This window comes from Podarcis pityusensis, assembly GCF_964106645.2.
Source record: "Podarcis pityusensis genome assembly, chromosome: 3".
Classification (NCBI taxonomy): domain Eukaryota; kingdom Metazoa; phylum Chordata; class Lepidosauria; order Squamata; family Lacertidae; genus Podarcis; species Podarcis pityusensis.
The window spans coordinates 106,693,658-106,717,255 of NC_138026.1; the positions used below are offsets into that span (position 1 = coordinate 106,693,658).

The window sequence follows — 23,598 nt, forward strand, 5'->3', positions numbered from 1 at the left end:
AGCCATAGGACCTCTGTCTTCGAAGGATTTAGTTTCAATCGGCTCCCACGAAACCATCCAGCCACAGCTTCCAAGCATCTGGTCAGTGTGTTCGGGGCCGAGTCGGTGTGGCCATCCATCAGCAGATAGAGCTGAGTGTCATCAGCAAATTGGTGACAGCCCAGCCCAAAGCTCCGGATAATCTGGGCAAGGGGGCGCATAAAGATGTTAAAAAGCATCGGGGAGAGAATTGCGCCCTGCGGCACTCCACGCGACGACATTTCCCTCCCTAGTGCCACCCTCTGTCCCCGACCAGAGATAAAAGAGCACAACCAGTTACGGGCTATGCCCTGTATCCCCACGTCTGCGAGACGGTGGTCCAGAAGATCATGATCAACCATGTCAAAGGCTGCTGACAAATCTGAAAGGATCAGCAGTCCTGACCCGCCTCGATCCAGTTGTCTACGGAGATCATCTGTTAGGGCAACCAGAGCCGTCTCCGTCCCAAAACCAGGACGGAAACCAGACTGAAATGGATCTAATGCCGATGTTTCCTCCAGAAACCTACCAAGCTGTTCAGCAACCGCTCTCTCAATTACCTTACCCAGGTATGGAAGATTTGAAACTGGGCGGTAATTGGATAGGTCTAAGGGATCTAATGAAGTTTTCTTTAAGAGTGGACACACCACTGCTTCCTTCAGTTCCCCTGGGAATGTCCCCGTGTCAAGAGACAAATTGATAATTTCAACCTGGGGGGTCCGCGCAACATCTGGACACTCCCTAATCAGCCAAGACGGGCACGGACCAAGGAGGCAGGTGGTGGGCCTACCAACTTGGAGGAATCTATCCACATCAGTAGGGAGTATCCGATCGAAATGGTCCAAGACTGGACCTGAAGTCAGTCGAGGGGCCTCCAGTTCAGTCACTGTATCTAAATCTGAATGCCTTGCTTTGTATACCACTGTCCAGGAACTTTGATGTTCAGGAGAGATTGTCTTATTAGTGATGTATGCTCTCGAGGTTTGTCTTAGTTATCTAGGACTATGTGTGATGTCACCTGCCCTTCAGAGTTTGGAGTGTGCCTCAATAAACATCAGGCAGGCATCTACAGAACTAAAACTCATCTTAAAACTCCCATCTTTTCACCCATGCTTCCCCTGAGGGGTGATCCAGCTATGCTAATGGATTAATTTGATCTTCTGATTTGTGATGTATTTTGTACTTGTTTTATGAATGGAATTCTAATGTTCATTTTATGCTATTCATTGTCATGATGTTTTCTTAACATTGGTAGTACATGTTTTTGGGGTTTTTTTGCAAATAAATAAGTAAAAATAAGCAACCCCCCATAATCAGAATTTACTATCATTTAATTGTTTAGCTTATAAGATATCCAAGTGCTGTAAGATTTCTCATCTCAGACTGATTGGTTACTGCCAGAATTGTTTTTGCCAGGCACTGGAAGGCTGAAAACTATACCATCAATGACAGAATATCTGACAAAAGCTTTGGAGAATACGGAAATGGACAAACTGACTGATATTTCAAGGAGAAAAATGGTGCTGATGGTACTTTATATCAGTATCATTGATGGATCAGTGGGCACCATTTATTATTTACTAGAATAAACACTGTAACTATGTATATCAAAAGAAACTTGATTTTCCAAGAGGCTCAGTACAAAAATACAAATTATTTTGTCAAAAATAAAAGAAAAATATACTATTTTTTCAGATGGCTTTTCTTTATGTTGCTGACTCTGCTCCGGGAGGAGTATAAATTTCCTGGGTCAACTTGACCCTTGTATCTCAATTGTATGCTTGATGTTTTCCTGACAGCAAGTCATTTTTGCTTTATTTTAGCATTTGAGCCAGCTTTTAGTCACTGCTGGGCTAGCAACAATGTCTCAGCCAATTCAAGGAATTGTGCTATGAAGTATCAGCCCCGGAGTTTGGCTCCATTCTGCTTTCCTTCCCTGTATGCAGAAGCTTTGGAGGAGGCTATGCCATTTTCCTGGCAGATCTACTGCACGTAAGTGATTCTCCACAGCTGCAGGCATAATACCACTTTGTGGCTAGCTCCTGATCCAAAATGCTGTTGCACACTAGTGGCGCATTCTGGAAGGAAGGACTTATTTACACCGTACACACAGTTAAATTGTGGGATTTTCTACCACAAGACGCTGTGATCGCCACCAACCTAGGTCACGCTCACACCATACATTTAAAGTGCTATTATATCACTGTAAGCAGTCATGGCTTCCCTTGAAGAATTCTGGGAACTGTAGTCTGTAAAGAGTGCTGAGAGTTGTTTGTCGTTGTTGTTTAGTCGTGTCCAACTCTTCGTGACCCCATGGACCAGAGCACGCCAGGCACTCCTGTCCTCCACTGCCTCCCCCAGTTTGGTCAAACTGAGAGTTGTTAGGAGACCTTTATTCCCCGTACAGAGCTCCTACCCCAGAGTTCCTGGTGAAGAGGGATTGACCGTTAAACTACTAAGATACAGTGGTACCTCGGGTTACATACGCTTCAGGTTACATATGCTTCAGGTTACAGACTCCGCTAACCCAGAAATATTACCTCAGGTTAAGAACTTTGCTTCAGGATGAGAACAGAAATTGTGCTCCAGCGGCGTGGCAGCAGCGGGAGGCCCCATTAGCTAAAGTGGTGCTTCAGCTTAAGAACAGTTTCAGGTTAAGAACGGACCTCTGGAACGAATTAAGTACTTAAGCCACTGTAATTGTATCTCTATAGGAAGCTGCCCTATATCAAGTCAGACCATTGACCCATCTAGCTAAGTATTATCTACACTAACTGCCAAGGGTTCTCCAGAGTTTCAGGCATGGGTTTCCTATCCCTACTTTGAGATGCCAGAGACTGAATCTGGGAATTTCTGCATGCACAGCAGATGCTCTACCTCTGAGCTAAAGGTCTTCCTCTTGCTACTACTCCTACCAATTTCACTCTGATTCTTTGTCCTTTTCAAAAGAATGTTGCAGTACCTGTCATGTCAAGAATCATAGAATTGTAGAGCTGGGAAAGACCATGAGGGTCATCTAGTCCAACCCCCCTGCAGCACAGGAATCTTTTGCCCAATGTGGGGCTCAAACCCACAACCCTGAGGTCAAGAGTCATGTGTTCTACCAACTGAGCTATCCCAGAACATAACATCTTCTTTTGTGCCTTTATGTTTCTTTCTCTCTCTATAGTATTGGGGGGAGGGGGGTTTGAACCTCCAGAAGTCATTGTACTCCATACAGCTCCCATCAGTTCCAGTCAGCATGGCCAATGTTTGGTTGTTATGGAAGTTGTAGTCTAGCAACATGCTGGGTTTCCCCTGCCTTAAAACGCTTAGACACATGCAGGGAAAAGAGCACAACAGGAAGTGGATTTGGAAAGAAGACGCCAGAGGAGAGTGTGCTTGACCCCTTCCCTGTCCACCTCTTACCTCCCTTTGACTAGCACAGCCCTCCCAGCACAAGCTACTTTGCTCCCCAAGTGGTTCCAAACATTGGTTTGCATGAAACAGGTCGTTCCTAATAGGGAATGTGCTGCAAGATATACTAATTAGAACTACAGTGTATCCATTAAGTACAGTCTGAAACTGGCAGTTTTGCACAATTCAAACTTAATAAAGGCAGAGCAGAGCATGCCACATACTAAATCAGCATTTGCCAACCTGATGCCTCCCCCACCAAACATTTTGGACTACAACTCCCTTCAGACCAAATCAGCAGACTGGGGCTGACAGGCATCGTTGCCCAAAACAAGTGGTCACCAGGTTGGTAAAGGCTCTACTAACAAATAAATGCAGCATGAAAACAGCACTTTCAAACAAATAAATATAGCAGGGGTAGTGAACTTCAGCCCCAGGGGCAAAAGCAGTCCTCCTGTCATCTCTATGTGGCCCTTAGGACTCTCTCCAGACCACAGCCCCTTCTCAGCCATGCCCCCTCCTCACCAGTTCTACTTTGCATATTCATTGAGCATTTTTGCTTGACTGGAATGTGTCCTTGAGCTCTGTTAATGCCTCTTGCTTGCCTGTGTGAAGATGTGTAAAACTAGCCAGTTGTATAAAGTCATTGCTCTACCCACTTTTGCTTATGGCCCCACCCACCACCAATGGCATGTGGCACCCAGAAGGTTCCCATAAGGAGATGTGTTCCTTGGTCTTAAAAGGGTTCCCCTCCCCTGCAGTGTAGTGACAGAAAGATGTAAGCTGATTCTAAAACTAATGTGACACTGGAACTTTCCACTTTTGGAGCGCTAACTCACCAATATTTAAGATTTACACAGATCAGAACATCCCTCTCTTGCTCACATGGGCTTGTCATTTGGGGAGGAGGACAAAAGGCGGCTGGGAACAGCAAAACCTACAGCAGCAGAGAAGAGGATAAGGAGGGATTATATTTCGGGCTTAAGCATCATTTGAAGGTGGGCAGTGAAGACAGTGAAGAAGAAATCACAGAGTGATTGTGCTGGTAGAACTAACATTTTGGCCGCATTTAAATACTCTGCTCTCTCTCCCCCCCTCTTTTTTGACTGTTGTTGATAATAATTTACATCCAAAAATAGAAGCTCATAAAACTGAGAGGGTTGGTTGCGGGGAGCAACCTTTTGCAACCCAACACTATTAGGTGTCCAGTAGCTGGGTGAATTGCATAATGGGTCTGCTAAACACTAACAGAAAGCAGATTTAAGTTTTGCCTCCTGGAGGAATGAGTACAAAAAGGTCAAAATGCTAGTTTCTTGGGCTAAGAGGCCTATCTAATACCTTGATAGAAAGGTGGTCTGTGGTTTCTGTGTGCTTGGTGGGGAAGTGAATGTTGCTTCTGCATGCCAGGACATTGAACAGTATCCATTTATTGTGAAGGGAAGGTCACAGTGCCTTTGTATTAAAGAGGAGAGTGCAGTGGCTGCGGAGCCTTTTCAGGAAGAAAAGGGGATTCACAGGGAGTGAGAAAGAACCTGCACGGTGTGTAGAGATGCAATAAGATGAATGGTACCACTGGATGGCTGCTTGCATTTTGTGGGGGAAAGACACACACTGCTACCATACATGTGTTCAGCGGCGTAGCGTGAGTTGTCAGCACCCGGGGCAAGGCAAGTAATTTGCGCCCCCTAACCCGGGGCAAGGAAAGTAATTTGCGCCCCCCCAACCCCTAACCTGCCGATCTGAGTCGAGTTGCTGCTGGCGCTGCCGCCCAAACCACGCCGCTTGCCCGGAGGAGGAGGGGGGCAGAGAGGCGAGGAAAATGCAACATGGCCCAGCAGCTGCAGCAGCAGCAGCGGAGGCGGGGCTGTGAGGAGGGGCTGCCTGGCACGTCCTCCGCGGCCCTGACGCGCGGGGCTGAGAGCCGCTGCCTGCCGGACGCCTTCAGCCCGGGCGCGCGCACAGCTCGTCGGTTCCACGAGACATGGGGCTCTGCTACAGCCTGCGCCCGAGGCTCTTCGGCGACTCCGGAGGCAGCGAGCGCGCCCCCCCAGATGTTGCGCCCGGTGCGGCCGGCCCCCCTGGCACCCCCCACGCTACGCCACTGCATGTGTTCAAGGCTTGATCTGTGGTTCTTTAGAACATAATGACAGAGAATGGGGCATGGAGACCTAATAACTAGGAGTCATGATATGGCAAATGGGGGCTTCACAAGGCATTATCAACGGTTCTGTGCCGAGGAACACATGAAGCACTGGTGGAGGGCAAGAGAGAGCAATGTGTGAATGATAAGGAGGAACAGGGTCTGGAGTGCTAAAGTGCATAGTGCCACTATCCTGGCACACAGGGAGATTGATGGAGAAGCACATTACAGATTAACCATGCGCTGTGGTTGTGTGGTCCATGCATTCCATTAACTGAGAAATGATGGAAAGATCATGGCTACTTAAGGATATGTACTCTCCAAGTCCACAGTCACTCGGCCATGCATTCCATCACCGATGCACACCACTGGTTCCTAATGAATTGAGCGGTTCTCCTGATGTCCTTCTTGCTATGCGCTCCACGAGAGAAAGAGGAGAAAGGGTAGGAAGCAGGAATATGCAAGAGAGTTACAGGACAGCATCGTGTGAGGAAGGTGCATCAGAGAGAATAAAGCCAACAACCAGAAGTGAGGAGCGCAAGGAATGACAGAAGACAATGCTGGAATGGAAGAGGAAGACTCGGTCTGGGCAATAACAAAGAGGCAATGCAGTATTAAGCGATGTTGTGCACCCAATAAGTGACTTTGCCTAGAGATGTTACTAGGGCTGTGTGCAAAACCAAGTGTCGGTGCGTACGCTCAGGAACACGCTTGATTCCTCCAAACTGGGGGAGCGAAGGGGTTCCCAAAATCAACCGCAAGGAGAGGATATTGGTGTATTAACTCTGCACGGAGGTCTTATAAAGGGGTGCAGGGATGATGTTTTGGGGATGACAGGGCGAAAGGACGGCTTTGGCTTGGGGGACAAAGAAGGTGTGTGCCAGAGGCAAGGGAACCCAGTGAAGAAATGATAAGGGGGTCGTGCATGGTGATCCTGTGATGGGGGGGCACTCCATCAGCAGGCGAGGAAGGAGGTGCATTCAGTGTTGGGGAAAGTGGGGAGGGCGCGAGCTGGGGGCGACCCGCCTGGCCGCCTTACCTCTCTCCACCAAGCTGTCGAGGTCCCTGTCGACGCCCAGGAAGTAGCATCTCCTCCAGAGGCCGGCGTAAGTGGCGAAGAGCGGGCGGCCGCAGGGCGACTGCAGCACCCCGAGCCCCACCAGGGCCCTCCAGTTCTCCAGCGGCGGGAAGTCGCCGGCGGGCGCGGGAGCCGGAGCTGCGCCTCCTCCTCCACCTCCGCCTCGAGGGAGCCGCCGCTTGGCGCCTCGCAAGGGCAAGTGCGGCAGCGGCAGGAGGCGTCGCCGCTGCTCGGGCGAGTGGGCGCTGCCGGCGCGGCTCTCGCAGCTCTCCCGGTGGCGACGGGGGTCGGTCTCGTACCAGTGGTCGCTGAAGATGGCCGTGACGAGCAGCGCCAAGGAGCACAGGCTGAGGCACAGGCTGAGCGCGCCCACCAGCCCTCGCCCCCGGCCGCCCCTCATGGCTCGCCCCGCGCGCGGGCTCCCTTCAGAGGACGCCCCGCCCGGCGTCAGAGCCCCCGCACATCGCGGCGGCGGCGGCGGCGGCAGCAGCGCGGCCACCGGCGTCCGGGCGGGAGCATCCCCGGAGCACGCGCGCACAGCCCCGGCACGCGGCGGACTGGGCGGGCGGGCGGGCAGGCAGGCAGGCGGACTGGGCGGGGGGCGTCCGTCCCGCGCGTCTCGTCCACTCCCCGCGGGCGGGCGGGCGGGCGGGCCGAGCTGCACAAAGGACAGCGCGGGCACTTGCAGCTGCAGCCGGCGGGCGCCAGGGGGAGCAGCAGCAGCGACGCCGCTGCCGCCTGGACTGGACGGCGACGAAGTGCAAGGAGACGCGCGAAGGGGGCGGCGGTGCTGCCGCCAACGGAGAAGAGAAAGGGCGCACCTCTCTCCGCACGGCAAGGGAATGGCCTCGTAGATTTCGCACTCTGGACTTAAAGGCCGCACGGAGTGGTCTTGTGCATTTCCCAATTTCTTTCCAACTGCTTTCTGCCCGGCCTGTTGTGTCTTCTAGATGAGCCATTGGCTTGATTCAGCTAGACTCTTCTTCTTGTGTTCTTATGAAAGAATGAACTCAGCTTCACTCTCTTTAGTCTTTTAGAGAAGTAAAGGTGAAGGGACCCCTGACAATTAGGTCCAGTCGCGAACGACTTTGGGGTTGCGGTGCTCATCTCGCTTTATTGACCGAGGGAGCCGGCGTACAGCTTCCGGGTCATGTGGCCAGCATGACTAAGCCGCTTCTGGCAAACCAGAGCAGTGCATGGAAACGCCGTTTACCTTCCCACCGGAGCAGTACCTATTTATCTACTTGCACTTCGACATGCTTTCGAACTGCTAGGTTGGCAGGAGTAGGGACTGAGCAACGGGAGCTCACCCTGTCACGGGGATTCGAACCACCAACTTTCTGATCGGCAAGTCCTAGGTTCTGTGGTTTAACCCACAGCACCACCCGTGTCCCATGCTTTTAGATAAAGAAAAGCCAAAAACCACAAAAGAGTTATACAGGAGCAACTAAAACAACAAGCAAATCTTGAAGTTGTGTACCTCAACACCATGGTGGCTGGTGCCAATTGGGACTGTCAGGGCAGAAGGCAGGGAGGCCAGCAGCAGGTGGCGCCAGAGGCAATGACAGACAGAGCCAACTAATCCTAGTTCTGTCCCCATTCTTCTCCTCCCTGCTGAATTATACAAGGGCAACAGTGGAGGAAGAAGCTGCCAGGCAAGGTCACCCTCTGGAATGATAGGAGGCAGGTAGCTGGGGACCGACTGAGGGCAGACAGAAACTGTTCGAGCAGGCCCCATTTACCCTTTTTGGAGCAACTTCCACTTTCACATTGTGAGAACTCCTGCCCAATAATAATAATACTGTAAGTTATTTATGGTATACCCTGCCCATCTGGCTGGGTGGCTCCCAACAGAATATTAAAAGCACAATAAAACATTGAACTATAATAATAGTTAATGTTAAAATGATAAACTATTATAAGCAACAGAAGTAGATAAAAGCATGTGCATTAAATTTGAATGGATTTGAATTAATCTGTTAATTTTTTTGAAAATCAATAAAAATTAACTGGCCAAAACAAAAACAAAAAAGTTCACCTAAGTCACCAAGGCAATAAGGGATATGCAGCAAAAGCACAAATTACATCAAAAGACTATATTAAGCAAAGTACATTCACTAATATAGGCAGGACCAAAGTATTGGATATATACATAAAGAAGCACAGAAGCTTAAGTGCAGCAATGCAGCATTAATGGAGCAAAAATGCAGCTCCAGTATTTTTATTTTTTTTCATAGCAGGCGTGATGATGTTATCTACTGGAACAGTACTTGCCAGTGAAGCTAAGCTTGGGAAATTGGAGGACAGGTCTGATTTGGCACATGCTCCCTCTGCTGTGTAGGTTGGCTCAAATAGTGACTGGCCCAATGTCACATAGTGAACTTCATGGCTGATTAGGTATATTAACCCAGGTCTCTCCAGGTAAAGCTCATAATGATAACCACTACATCAGCCTTCGCCAAAACATGATTGTATTATTGTCAACTGACTTGCTGCTCTTTGGGGATATACTGTATAATGGATCAACACACCCACCTTCATTTTTGAACTTTCTTTGGGAGTTTGGCAATAGACTGTCCATGGAAGCTATCATAATAAATACCTGCACTTCAACATTTACCACTGCCCCAACCTGGTGTTCGCCATATATCTCAAAATACAACTCCCATCAGGCCATAACTGGCTGGGGCTCATGGGAGCTACAGTTTGAGATATATGGAGAACACCAGGTTGGTGCAGTGTTGCTTTGAGCTACAAAAAGTAACACACACACACAAGGCCAGCCCAATACATTTTGGCACATAAGGCAGACCCAAGGATAGCGTCCCCCTCCCCACTAGGGAAGAAGGGGGTGCCAAGTGAGGGAGGATCTGTCAGGAGCTCGTCCTACACTTGAGTAGGACCTTGGCAGAGACACATGCCCGACTGGCATGTTCTCTTTTTTAAAAAAATAATATTTATTACTTTTATAGATTACAAAAAGAGAGAAAAAAGCAAAAAAAAGAAAAAACAGAAGAAAGAACAAAGGAGAAAAAGAAAAAGAAAAGCACAATACAATACAATATATAAACAATACAAAACACAACCTAAACTCAAAACTAAACCCATTAAACTGAACTAAACAAACCCCACTCCCAAAACAAAAACAATTTAAAAAACATACATCATCTCTTTTCCATACTCTATCTTTCGTTCCCTTGTTTCCTCGACCTCCTCACACCTCCCTTTTTGTGTTCCACTTCTATTAATTGTTTCAGCAAATCCTTTCCATCTTTCTCCATTTTCTGTGATATTGTAAATAACGTATTATTTTAACCTTATTTTCCATTAAAACTAAATTACTTATATGTGCTTAACTCCTTATAACATTTCTGTTAAGCCCATAAATTAAAAAATAAATAAATCATTCCACCATTTTTCTATCACTCATTAGTTTTACCATAAGTCTATATATAAACTTTAAATTTTCCAATCTTCTTCCACCATCTCCTCTCCCAGGTTTCAGATTCTGCCAGTCCTTTCCGTCAATTCCATAAAGTCCATCAACCTGGTGATCTTATGTCCGAGGCTCTTAACTCTTTTCCAAGTCCCTTCTGCAGGTCTTCTTCATTTTCTTTAATGCTAAATAGCCAATCTCGGGGAAATTCCAACCTGTCAATCCTTTTCTTCCTTCTGAACAGATAAGCTGAATTTCCATAGTTAAAACTACAGTCCATAAAGTATTTCCGGGTATATTTCAAGATTCCTCCAATTCCAAAGGCCCCCAAAACTTCAATCTCCTCCAGGCCTGAGTCCATGTCCCAAAAGTCAGTTAGTCCCTGCATAGAGGGCTCTTTCCAACTTTCCTTCTTTAATCCAAACCGGGATCCATTCCTCGGAGTCTGGCTTTTCCTAGATTCAATCATAGAAGGCCTCAATTTATAATCTCCAATTTGCTTCTGTAAATCCCCAGATCTCACTTGTATTATTTTATGTTCAACAACAGCTGCATTCTCCTTCTCCTCCTTCTCCTCCACCATTTGTCCTGCCAAAGTGGGTTCCTGTACCAAGTCCTGAATTACCGTATTTTTCGCTCCATAGGACGCACTTTTCCCCCTCCAAAAATGAAGGGGAAATGTGTGTGCGTCCTATGGGGCGAATGCAGGCTTTCGCTGAAGCCTGGAGAGCGAGAGGCGTCGGTGCTCACCGACACCTCTCGCTCTTCAGGCTCCAGGAAGCTATCTGCAAGCCTTGCGCACCCGGGGGGAGTTCCCCTGGGCACTCAAGGCTTGCGGGCAGCAGCCTGCAGCGCGGAGCACGGGGCGCCCTCCGGAGGATGCCCCGTGCTTCGCGCAGGTGCCCGCAAGCCTTGTGCGCCCAGGGGGAGATCCCCCCTGGGCGCGCCCGGCTTGCAGGCGGCAGCCTGCAGCGCGGAGCACAGGGCGCCCTCGGAGGACGCCCCGTGCTTCACGCAGGTGTCGGCAAGCCTTGCGCACCCGGGGGATCTCCCCCCGGGAGCGCAAGGCTTGCGGGCGGCAGCCTGCAGCGCGGAGCACGGGGCGCCCTCGGAGGACGTCCCGTGCTTCACGCAGGTGTCGGCAAGCCTTGCGCACCCGGGGGATCTCCCCCCGGGAGCGCAAGGCTTGCGGGCGGCAGCCTGCAGCGCGGAGCACGGGGCGCCCTCGGAGGACGTCCCGTGCTTCGCGCAGGTGTCCGCAAGCCTTGCGCACCCGGGGGATCTCCCCCCGGGAGCGCAAGGCTTGCGGGCGGCAGCCTGCAGCGCGGAGCACAGGGCGCCCTCCGGAGGACGCCCCGTGCTTCGCGCAGGTGTCCGCAAGCCTTGCGCACCCGGGGGAATCTCCCCCCGGGAGCGCAAGGCTTGCGGGCGGCAGCCTGCAGCGCGGAGCACGGGGCGCCCTCGGAGGACGTCCCGTGCTTCGCGCAGGTGTCCGCAAGCCTTGCGCACCCGGGGGATCTCCCCCCGGGAGCGCAAGGCTTGCGGGCGGCAGCCTGCAGCGCGGAGCACGGGGCGCCCTCCGGAGGACGCCCCGTGCTTCGTGCAGGTGTCTGCAAGCCTTGCGCGCCCGGGGGGAGATCCCCCCTGGGCGCGCACGGCTTGCGGGCGGCAGCCTGCAGCGCGGAGCACGGGGCGCCCTCGGAGGACGCCCCGTGCTTCGCGCAGGTGTCGGCAAGCCTTGCGCGCCCGGGGGATCTCCCCCGGGAGCGCAAGGCTTGCGGGCGGCAGCCTGCAGCGCGGAGCACGGGGCGCCCTCTGGAGGACGCCCTGTGCTTCGCGCAGGTGTCGGCAAGCCTTGCGTGCCCTGGGGGAGATCCCCCCTGGGCGCGCACGGCTTGCGGGCGGCAGCCTGCAGCGCGGAGCATGGGGCGCCCTCCAGAGGACGCCCCGTGCTTCGCGCACGTGTCTGCAGCCTGCCGCCCGGCGCGTAGGGCGCCCTGAAGCAGAGCGCCCCTCACGCCGGGCAGACATCGGCCAGCCCCACAAGCTCGGGGGACAATGGGGAGGCGCAGCGCCGCCATCCCACTGTTCCCCGACCTGGTTTTTTTGGGGGGGGAAATAAAGGAAAAAAATTTTTCCTTTATTTCCCCCCCCAAAAAGTAGGTGCGTCCTATGGGACGGAGCGTCCTATGGAACGAAAAATACGGTATTTCTATGTTAGTGTTCGCTTTTTGACTCAAGTTGGTCACTTTCTGTTCCAAATTATAAACTTTAAGAGTCATATCATCCATCTTCTTGTGAAGCTGTCCCAGCAAACAGCTTATCTTACATAAAACAGTCACAATGGCCTCTCCTGTCAACATTTTGAAATAGTCCAAGGTCGCTCTCTGGTTCCCAAACTTTTCTGCAGCTGGAAATCCCCCAGTTACAGTCCTGTTACAGTTTCAAAAGCTCCCTCTAGAGGGAAACAGTCTCCACTTGTATCAGTTCTTTCAGGCACAATTTCAAACATTAAAGATAAAATTTCAGTTACTTTTCCTCTTTTTTTTTTTTTTAAACACAGAAAGGGACAATGGAAACAGTATCTTACTCTTGTTTAGCTAGCTGTCAAATCCTTTCTGTCAAAAGCACTCTCTCCAAACGTCATCTGGCAGCCCGTTCCCAGGTTCAGACCAGTGGTAATTTGATTTTTTCACTCTCTCCTGCAGGCTCACTAGATCCAAAAAATTTTCCCCTCTTCTCCTGCTTCCAAGGGGGGTTTTGCATTTTTAAACCAGTGGAAATTTGATCCTTTGCCAAAAGCTTTCAAAGGCTTCACTTGTAACGTCTTTGCTTCAGTCTATTTACAAAAACGGGAGGCGGACTTCCTGTTTATAACCTTCCCGTTTCAGTGCCAAATTGAAGTATTTAAAAATCCAATTTTCCGTTTTACTCACGAGTAGTTGTTTAAAATCCAATTGTCCACAGGAAAAAGTCAGCGCTCTCCGGCAACAGCAATGCGGCTTCACTCCGTGAAAGAAGCAGTCGATTCAAAGCACTGCGCCACTCACCCCACGTCGCTCCGGATCCCCAAAACAGGGTTTCCCCGTGAGTAGGGGAGGCGCAAAGGTGCCAGCCGAATCCCACGTCCACAGGCTTCTCCCGCCTGTGGTTTTTAATGGGTCTCCGCCTCGCCGTGGCGGTTCAGACCCTGTTTTTCACGGAGAGGGTTCCTCCCGATCGGAGGAAATCCACCATTGCCAGAGGCGCCAACCCGGAAGTTCCCCGACTGGCATGTTCTCTCCCTCCTGGTCGATCGTTCAGGAGCTTCAAAAGCTTTCTTCTGCCCGAACATCATAGTGACTGATGCCAACAGACATTGGCACACTTAGGAATCTGCAGAGTGTTCGCAGTTTGCGTAACAGACCCCAGCAACTTCAGCATTTGGGCTAATCTACTTTATTTACACACACGGAGCACTGCAACATGGCTCACTCTCTCTCTAGCATCAGACATCGAAGAGAAAGAACAAACAACAATAGTCCCACTTCAACACAGTAACACAAACATCCTGTCTCCGTTACTTCCCACTCTTGGAGTCAAAACATACACTGTCATGTGAAAGACAACAATCCCATGACTGCAATCATGGAGCTGGAATTCTAACAGGATCTACATCAGGAACAAAGGTAAACAGCTAAAGGAGATAGCCAAAGGACTGTCACATGTAGGATGGAGCAAACTTGCTTTCCCCCCTCCTGCTCCAAAAGGTAGGACCCAAACCAATGGCTTCAAGCAACAAGAAAGGAGATTCTGACTAAACACCAGAAATAATTTCCTGACAGTAAGAGTTGTTTGACAGTGGAACAGACTCCCACTAGAGGTGGTGGACTCTCCTCCCTTGGAGGTTTTTAAGCAGAGGTTGAATGGTGATTTGTCATGTGTGAGGTGGCTGAGATTTCTGCATTGCAGTGGGTTGGACTAGATGGCCCTCAGGGTTCCGACTTTACGATTCTATAAAAGATTGACATTGGGATCTGCTGCCCCCGTGGATCTGGCTGCCTGAAGCGGTTGCCTCACCTGCCTCATGAGTGGGCCAGCCGTGCATACACATACGGGGGGGGGGGGAGCGGTCATTTATTGGTTTGTTTTGCTTTCGTTCTTCTTTTTATTACGTATTTTTATTCTCTGTAAGAACTTACCTGGACCCTGAGATCATCCTCTGAGGCTCTTCTTCATGTGCCTCCTCCAGGAGAAGTTCAGAGAGTGGCAAATCGTGAACGGGCCTTTTCTTCAGTGGTTCCCCTTTTGTGGAATGCTCTCCTCAGGGAGGCTCGCCCAGCGCCTTCATTATACACCTTTATCCGCCAGGCAAAAACGTTCTTCTTCAACCAGGCCTTGGGCTGATTTGACATCTGATGCCCTTTTAAATGTGCTGTGGGAGGGGGGGGAATTTATTGGTTTGCCGTTGTTCTTATAATTATTATGTATTTTGTGTTGTTTTTTATCTTGTGATTTTATGTTGCGAATCGCCCCAAGATCTACGGATGAAGGGCGGCTTACAAATTTAATAAATGATAATGATATTCTGCATCTTTATGCTGTGGACCACCCTGAGAGCATCGCATGAAGGGCGGCGTACAGATTTAATTAATAATAATAATACTGTAATAACATCACATTGAAGCCAGAATCAAGCTAAAACAGAGCAAAACCTGCAAAGCAATAAATACCTGCTGAAACTCCCCCTGCCTGCACAACTGCGTCCTCTTGCCACCTTCCCAAATGGAGGCAGAAGCCTAACTGCCTCTCCCCGCAAGCTCAAGCTCGCACTGTGGCGTGCAGCCGTTAACAGCTGCCGTTAGCTAAGCTCCGCCCCTCGAGCGTGCTGGGCGGGGCCGCGAGCCTGTCCGGCTCCTCCTCCTCCTTCTCCTGGGCTCCTCCCTCTCGCAAGCAATACGCCGGGCTGCTGAGGGGACCTGCGCGCGTGCGCAGACGGCGGCTCCGGGCGCCATGTTGCCTGAGCAGGCAGGGGGGAGGCGTCGTTGTTGGCAGCGGTGATCGCTCCGGGTCTTCTTCTCTCCCTCTTCCTCTTCCTCCTCCCCCTTTCTCCCCCCCCCTCGACGTCGCCCACCTGCTGGCCCTCCTCCCGCCCGCCCCCTCCTCTCCGTCGCCGCGCACCTCGCCCTCCCCCCCGGTGGCTGCCGCTGCTGCGTCGGAGCGGGGCGAGGGGGCCGCTCCCTGCTCCCGGGGGCGGCGCACCATGAGCGCCGGCGGGGGGCGGGTGTGCGACCTGTCCCGCAGGAACCCTCAGGAGGACTTCGAGCTCATCCAGCGCATCGGCAGCGGCACCTACGGCGACGTCTACAAGGTACCCGCCTTCTCCGGGGCATCCCGCAGAGCCCCTTTCTCCGCGCCCCCTTGCAAAAGCTGACCCTTCCCCCTCCCCCTTTCCACTTTCTTTGGGGGGTGTCTTTTAGCAGGACCCCCTTCCTGTCTTTGATGGTTGCTTGGCCTGCCCGGCCCCGTACCCGTGTCTCAGCAGCCCCTCTCCCAAATCCACACATATCCCAGTGTCAACTTCACCCCCGTTATTCTTCCCCTATGATGTACATCCCTTTATTCCCGGATCTGGGTCTCTCCCTCCCTTGTGGGTGGAATTGGGGACATCACTTTCCCACTTTGCTCCCTCCTGGCTCTTTTGGGGGTGCCTTGGAGGTTTGGGAGGGGGGGGTGTCACCTGCAACCACAGATTTCCTTCTCTCTGACTTGTCATTGTGACACCAGCATACCTCTCCTGGTGCAGTCCCAGTGCACCATCTATTTTTATTTATTTATTGCATTCTGAAAGATCATACCTTAAGAGTGTTTCCTATACAGTCACTTGGCATCCTGAGTAAATAATACAGACCCCCCCCCGTCTTCCTCCTCCCCCAACATGGGAGGATCCTGGTGGCTGCAGGGCGAAAAGAAGTTGGTTGTTATGTGGGGTGGTAGGAGGTGGTGGGTCACCCTATGTCAACACAGGCCTTGTCCGTATGTCATGCCCTCCCAGCCCACTACCCTATTCCTCAGATGCTCAGCTCTTGTCAATGGAGGCCAGTTTTCACCCACAACCTGACAGCCATGTTTCCCATTCCTGGAGGCCATTCTCAGTCTTACCAGCCAGGTTTGTCAGTACAAACCTGGCTTTGAATGACCCACCCCAGCTAGCTCAATCCTCAGGGCCTCTGGCCAAGAAATCCCTCCTAAGACCTGTGATCTTTTGATCTATTGATCTCTTCCCCCTGGTCTCTCAACTACTTGGCATGTTTCTTTTTTTACTTCAGGCCCACAATCCTGACTGTAGGGGCTTGTCGCCCAAGTCTTCCAGCTGCCCCTGAGGCTAAGAGACAGGAGTCCCATTTCCTTTTGGGCTTAAAGCGTTTTCTTTCTTGCTAGGAGCTGTCAGTTGGTTATCAGAAGCAGAGTTTCCTGAGAGCCAGCTCTCTCCCAGGAATGAAGTTTAGGCTGTTGACGCTTGCATTTAGGAGGGGATGGACTCTTGATAGTGGGAGCTTTAGTCCGAGATTCCTGCCAGGCTCATGTTTTGGAGAGGCCTGGTCCCAAGCAGAAGGTGCTCTTCAGCATTCCTGGTGAACAAGGCACAGCTTCAGACACAGCCATGTTCTGAGAAAGAAGGAATATCACAGAGTCATGGTTAACTCCATGTAAAACAAACCGCTTGCCCTGCCTTTCATCAACACCTCACTTTGACAGAGTCCCTAGGGCTTGTTCATAGCAATGTTCTAACATGCCTTTTAATCCAAGTTGTAGTGATACTCTGCTAGAATGCATGATTTACTGAGAACAACTTGTTTTACAATCCAGTGTTGCCTGTCTTTCAGTTTTCTTGCTTCTCCAAGTAATGAAAAATAAGGGAAGGTGTGTGATAAAGAGAGCCAGGATCATTTCGAATTCTTAGTAAAACGAAACAAACCACCACTATAGTCCCAAACTAGAGAGGCATGTAGACACCCTTGACTTTTAAAACCCTGCTTGGAGCGTGGCATGAGGAGAAGTGGGTTTAGATCACTCAGGAGAGCTTTGAAAAAGCCCATGAATGTTATTTTGAATTTGGAATGCCCTGAGGAGTGAGTGTACCAGGCTACATAGTCTAGAGGTGGGCCAGATGAATGGAGGCAGGTCTCTACCAAAAGTCTGGTTGTGGAGACTGCGACTCGAAATTAAGGGTTGAATTTAACTAACTAGTCCTCTCCCTAGGTGCCTCTCAAACGTTCCCCCATTGGCTCAGGGTGTGTCAGGAGGACCATCCCTCCAAGAACAGAAAAGAGGGGGGTTGGGGAAAGATCATTCATTGGAGCAAGCAGAAATACTTGTGCTGATGGAATGTTGAATTCCTCCATGTACGGTAAATCAGTTTTTAGGATGCAGTTCTTTGCACATTTGCCTGGAAATAAGCTCCACAGAGCACTGTGGAATGTACTTGTGAGGAAATGTCACACAATTGGGCTGTTACTCTCAATGTCTTGTTGCAAACTTAATATTTAAAATATTAACTTGAATATTTTAATGTCTTTTTTATAAGAGACAGTTCTAAGAAAAGACCAATCAGTCTGAAGGTAGTAGGTCAGATTAGCGGTCACATGGGCCTCTAGTTGCCACAGATAGATTGCTGGACTAAGATTTGATAGGACATAGGTTCAACTCACATTGCAGTTATACCTTCTTTGTGTGCCCTGGGAGGTTTGTTATCTATAAGGATGCTGCTGCTACCTTTCAGGGTTGCAGTTAATGCAGTGGTGTGGGTTTGAGGCTGAACTAAGAACATAGTGCAAAGCACTTAGGGGACAGTAAAAAGTAAATAACAGATGGAGGGAGCTGGTCAATTTAAATTAAACATTGAGGAAACTTACGTGATCAGAACTTCAGAGTAGCAGAACTATTTCTAACTTCCAGTCATACAAATAGAAGAAACGTATGATGGAAGCTTGCATCCCCCTGTACATAAATTACATTATGTATATGAAAATAATTACAATTTTTAAAAATCTGAGCTATTGCTAGCCTGAATTCCAAAGTCGTCCTTGTTTAGTTGACACAAAGATCTTGTTTAGTTGACACTTTGATTTTTGTAACTATTAAGTTAAGCACTTGTGAATAATCAAGTTTTTGCATATTCTGTTAAAATGGAAATAATATTGCACAAATATATATACACACACACACATATGCTGATACAGAAAATACTTAAATGCTGAAAAGCCACAAACTGCTTGGTTACAATATAACAACATATGTCTTACAAAGAATGTTGGCATAATATGTTAGTGCAAGAAAACCAGGAAGTGCATGTTTAGGTTAATAATATTCAGATGCCTTTTAAGTTTGATTTCCATATACATGCCATGAGGATGTCAAACAAGGTTGTGCAATCTGGAGTAGTTAAAGAGCCACATTATAAACTTTCCTTAATCAAAGCATTCTGTAGTTAATAGAACATTTGCTATTGGCAGGGGTTCACATCTCAGGTTGTCAGTGGCAAACAGAAATGTAATTCTGGCAACCAGCAGGAAATACTTCCAATACACTCCAGTGTGGGAGTCACAGATTTCTTTAAAGTTGCTGGCAGCACAGGAAGGCAGAGAATGCATTTTTCAAATGTTGCCAGGATGCATCCTGTGCTGAGATGGGGTCTTAAGTTCGAAGGAAAGAGTTGTTGTGCCCACATACACATGTATGCATATACACACAAGCACAGTTTCTGTCATTTTCTTTTTAAAAAACCCAAAACATCTTGATAGGTAGTGATCATTTATGCATCTGATTTTGGGTAAAGATTTTTGTTTTGAATCTGTGAAAATCTTTGCTTATTTGGGCCATTTCCCACATGATGCAGATGCAAACTCAGGTTTGTTGTATACACCCAAAATGCAGCTGCAGCTGCAAATGCATCAGTATGACACGTGTGATGAATTTGCAAAATATTTTGCTGATCACATCCACTCAACTTCGACGTTATGTTGAGCTTGATCTTGGGTGGTAACTGAGACAGTCAGTTATTCAATTTTGATGGGTGAATTGCGTTGTGTTGAGTCTAGAGGCGAACAAGTTGCTTTGCAGAATGAGACCAACCACTTGTTTGTTACATTCTTGTCCATCCTAGTTAGCTAAAGCTGCCCAGCAAGGCCTGCCTTCCCAGTTAGGTGGTGGAGATTGTATGCTGCTTTGGAGACAGTTTACCCCAGTTTCTTTTAAGGAAGCTGTCCTGACCACAGGCTAAAGAAAAACATAACTGGATCTCATCATCCTCAATAATTACCGTATTTTTTGCTCTATAAGACTCACTTTTTCCCTCCTAAATAGTAAGGGGAAATGTGTGTGCGTCTTATGGAGCGAATGCAGGCTGCACATCTATCCCAGAAGCCAGAACAGCAAGAGGGATTGCTGCTTTCACTGCACAGCGATCCCTCTTGCTGTTCTGGCTTCTGAGATTCAGAATATTTTTTTTCTTGCTTTCCTCCTCCAAAAACTAGGTGTGTCTTATGTTCTGGTGCGTCTTATAGAGCGAAAAATACGGTATTCATTTTCCAGAATTGCTTTCTTGAGGAAGGGCCTAGCCAAAACAATAGAAACTCAATTATAGGCTTTCTTGGTTGAAGTTTGTTATTTGGATCCTTTCCAACCTGAGTTCAGAAACTGTCTTTTTGGATAGCAAACACCAGGAGCTAGACAGGAGGAGCGTGTCCCTGGTGATTCTGCTGGTTGGTTGATTCAATCAATCATGGTATCTTCCCAGAGCTTTGGGCTGATATGAGATTTAGCAGCTCTGTTTTACAGTAGTGTTTGATCCCTCTCAGAAGGTGGTGCTGGGAAACTCCTGCTCAGCCCATTTGTCTATGGGGTTCCTCAGGGCTGTGTTTTGTTCTCTTTGTTTTTTGATATTTATTGCATGTGAGGCCACAGGGGAGGTCATATGGAGTCTGGGGTTGGGTCTTCTCATGATACTCAGCTCTCTCTCTTTCTCTTTCAACTGATGCCAAAGAGTTGAAACTGGACCCAGCAATGGATTGAACGTGGGCTAACAAGAAGAGATTCAATCTAGATAAGTTGGAAGTACTGTTAGTCAGTACACAAGCTAAACTCGGTTGGGGAATACAGCCTGCTTTGCATAGGGTTGCCCTATCTCTGAAGGATTAAGTTTGCAGTTTGGGAGTGCTTCTGAACCCAGAACTGCTCCTGGAAGATTAGGTTGGGGAAGGGCTGTAGATCAGTAGTAGAGTATCTACTTTGCATGCAAAAGGTTCCAGGTTCATTCCCCAGCATCTTCAGGTAAGACTGGGAGAGACTCACACCTGAAACTCTGGAGAGCAACTTCTAGTTGGTATAGACTATGAGTGGGGAATATCAGGCCTGCGGACCAAATATGATCCTCAGTTTATTCTGTCTGGCCCTTGGAGCCATCCCTCTCACCAGCCATGTTTTATAACTGAGGCATTTTTGCCTGGCTGGAATGTGTCATTGAACTCTGATAATGTCTCTTGCTTATTTGGATGAAGGATGCAGAGGAGTGTACGAGTGTGTGTACAAACTAGTAGACTGCATTACGGCAAAATTTACATTAGTTGATTTGCCTACTGGCAGGCAGCCCTCAGAAGGTTGCCCAGGAGGGAATGTGGCTGAAAAGGGTTCCCTTCTCCTATTATTCAGGTTGTCCATTGGCTTCCAGTTTGTTGCTGGGCATAATTTAAGATACTGATTCTTTTATATAAAGCAGGAGTAGGGAACCTGTGACCTTCCAGGTGCTGATGGACTACAACTCCCATCATCCCTAGCCACGCTGACTGTGGCTATTGGCAGTTGGAATCCAAGAACCTCTGGAGGGCCACAAGTTCCTCATTCTTGCTATAAAGTCCTAAACCAAGCAAAGTCCATTTCGGGGGTCTAATCCAGCCCGTTGGTTGGTTTAATCCGGCCCCTGTGGCAGTCCTATTTATTTTGTTTCAACTTCAATCCTAAAAAAATGTCAACAACTTTTGTCGGCCCCCATGGCCCTTCACGTCATCAAATCTGGCCGTCTTTGAAAAAAGCTTGGACACCACTGTCCTAAACAGTTTGGGGCTGGGTTTCCTGAAGAGCAGCTTGCCCCAAAATGAGTTTGCCCAGAGTTTTAAGATCTGCTTCAGAGACCTTGCTGTATTTCCCATCAGCGAGAGAGGTTAGGTTGGTGTAAACATAGGGGATGGTGGAAACTCCAGCTGCAGAACTGTTCAGTCTAAGGCAGCTGTTTCAAATCTTTTGCTTTTTTGTGCCACTGTTTTGGTATATTTTGAATAAATTTAATTCAGCTCTATTTTTAAAAATGATTTTTATTGGCTTGGAATCTGTAGATATAGATTTAGATATAGATACAGATACACACACAAAGAGAGAGAGAGTTTTTACATTGCAAGTTGCATTTGATGCCCTGATTGGGATAAAATTAATTTATGAAATGGCCCTTATTTTAAGGAGTTTCCTCTTGGAATTTGGTGTAAATTAATGATAAACACATTTATGTGTAACTTAATCATAGAAAATGAAAACAATATAAAATTCAGCTTTTGTATAAAAACTGTTCAGAACATCAAAAGATTCAGATACCTGACATTCAAATACACTGCAGGGATAGAATTGAAAAAACAAAATATTATTACATCTGACATAGATCCTATGTCTTTGGAAGGGGTTCTTTCTCTGAGACAAGGCTTTTGAAATAGACTTCCCATTGATGGACACATTGTGGGTTCAATTGCAATGGGAGCCCAGAATCCTCATTTTTACTCTCCTTCTAAAAGACTGCAAATAGTGTATTAAAACAGACAGTGTTAGTTCAGATTACAAGATCAAACACAGGTGTTTTCCCCTACTGCAAGCTGATTTATGGCAGTCATCTCAGAATATAGATGCATTTGATGCTGGAACATAAGAAATGTCAGTACAATTTGGCAGACGTGATTTTTGAGATTAGTAACACTTATGTTGGCTCATCATCCCTGTGTATGTTGGATCCTTTCCATAATGGTTTTTCATATGAATCCGCACTGAAATAAGTGCAAGTATCTTAGTAATGGAGAAAATTCCTAGATGTTCATATTTCTTCTTTACTTTCTTAACTGGAAGTTGCCATTCTCGATCTCATGGACAGAAGTATTCTAGGAATGGATTTTAAGGGTCCTACATTTTAACAGTAGTTTCCAAAATTCAGGATCTCACTCCTCACATAAGAGAACAGGAATTAGTGTTTTGGTAGACCATATTGTTTGTTAGTTTCTATTTATTTATTTCATAAAATTTATACACTGCCTTAGGGATGTTGGTTTTGTACTGCTGAGCCTTGGGACTCAGATTGTTAAAGAAAAAGTGATTTCTATGCATTGTATTTGTGAGAGAACATTGTGCCAACAGATGGCAACGTGGAGTTCTGTTTTTCTTTACCTGTTTTCCCTGTTTAAATTTCCAACTCTTTAAACTGAAATGCTACTTTGATGTGTCTAGATCCAGCCTTGGATTTTCTTCATTAGCCTATTTGAGCATTGTGGCATTATGTGATCATATTGATTAATGGACCTAACTGATTTTCAAGAGACCATAGTGTACAGATTATTGGTTATTCAGCTTTTCACTTGTTAGCACTTAATATAAAGTGATGACTACTTATTGGCTTAGTCTGTTGGGACCAGCTATGGTAATTGGTTAGAAAATATGGCAAAGACAACCACTCACTACCTACAGAATGAACCACTATGCAAAGATTGTATGTGGTACCTTGGTTTATGGTAGAGCGGGGGATTGCTGCTTGATATTTTATTAAAACTTCACTGTCCGTTGGCATGCTTAAGGCATCTAACAAGATTGCAGTTACACAAAACAATTACAATGCAGAATTCTAAGTTTCAGTGGAAAATTATTCTTGATAGAAACTTGTAGAGCTGGATTTGGACCTTCCTTTAGCTTCTGGCAGTTGAAGGACTTTCAGTGCTAGAGCAAATATGATCCACGAGGGCTGGCTTTGGCCTCTAAATCTGCCTTCTAAGGTAGCAGCAGTGATTGTTAAAGCAAGTGAAGCAATGAGTTTGACTCATTCGCTGCCTTTACTCTTTCTCTTTGTTCGCTAGTCCAGTTTACAGTGAAACTCTGCAACATCCCATCTCCATGCAGCTCTCTTAAAGGAAGAGGAGACTTACTACTTTCAGTTCACCAAAACAAAAGTCACTCTAGAAACATGACAACTCATCAAATAGTTTCCTGGAATTACTGCTAATATAATATATGGCAATTTATAAGAAGAACTTACAAACAGTAGTCAGGGCAGAATTTACAAGGCTACTGTGCTTTGGTAGAAGCAGGACCCTAACTTCCATCTGGGTCCCTTCTCATTCCCCCTTCAGTAATACACCGTATTGAAAGTGCAACATGACTGATAAGGGTATGTGGGAAAATAATGATTGGCAACATCTAACGATGCCCACCCACTTGCGTGTTGGGATATCCCCAATCTGTTCTCCCCTG

The 23,598-nt window shown here is 47.9% G+C and overlaps 2 protein-coding genes across 12 annotated transcripts in view; one reads left to right on the top strand and one right to left on the bottom strand.

The window, feature by feature from the left end:
• TMEM178A (transmembrane protein 178A) overlaps positions 1-14,929 on the bottom strand; it is a 29,314-nt gene extending 14,385 nt beyond the window's left edge. The window contains exons 1-2 of one of the 4 annotated variants that reach the window (XM_080998696.1): positions 14,781-14,900; positions 14,250-14,482 (exon numbers count right to left, since the gene is read on the bottom strand). Coding sequence is in view for 1 of the 4 variants with exons in the window: in XM_080998694.1 (XP_080854820.1) it covers positions 6,594-7,032 (439 nt within the window). In the remaining 3 variants the exon portion in view is untranslated. Of the gene's footprint in view, positions 1-6,593; positions 7,178-14,249; positions 14,483-14,780 lie in introns of those variants that run through there. The other 3 variants (XM_080998695.1, XM_080998697.1, XM_080998694.1) reach the window with 3 other exon arrangements.
• A 116-nt stretch (positions 14,930-15,045) lies between these two features.
• MAP4K3 (mitogen-activated protein kinase kinase kinase kinase 3) overlaps positions 15,046-23,598 on the top strand; it is a 65,377-nt gene continuing 56,824 nt past the window's right edge. For 3 of the 8 annotated variants that reach the window (XM_080998673.1, XM_080998674.1, XM_080998675.1), the window contains exon 1: positions 15,046-15,418. In XM_080998673.1, the coding sequence (XP_080854799.1) occupies positions 15,311-15,418 (108 nt within the window). In that variant the 5' untranslated portion in view covers positions 15,046-15,310. The remainder of the gene's footprint in view (positions 15,419-23,598) is intronic. The other 5 variants (XM_080998676.1, XM_080998678.1, XM_080998677.1 and 2 more) reach the window with 2 other exon arrangements.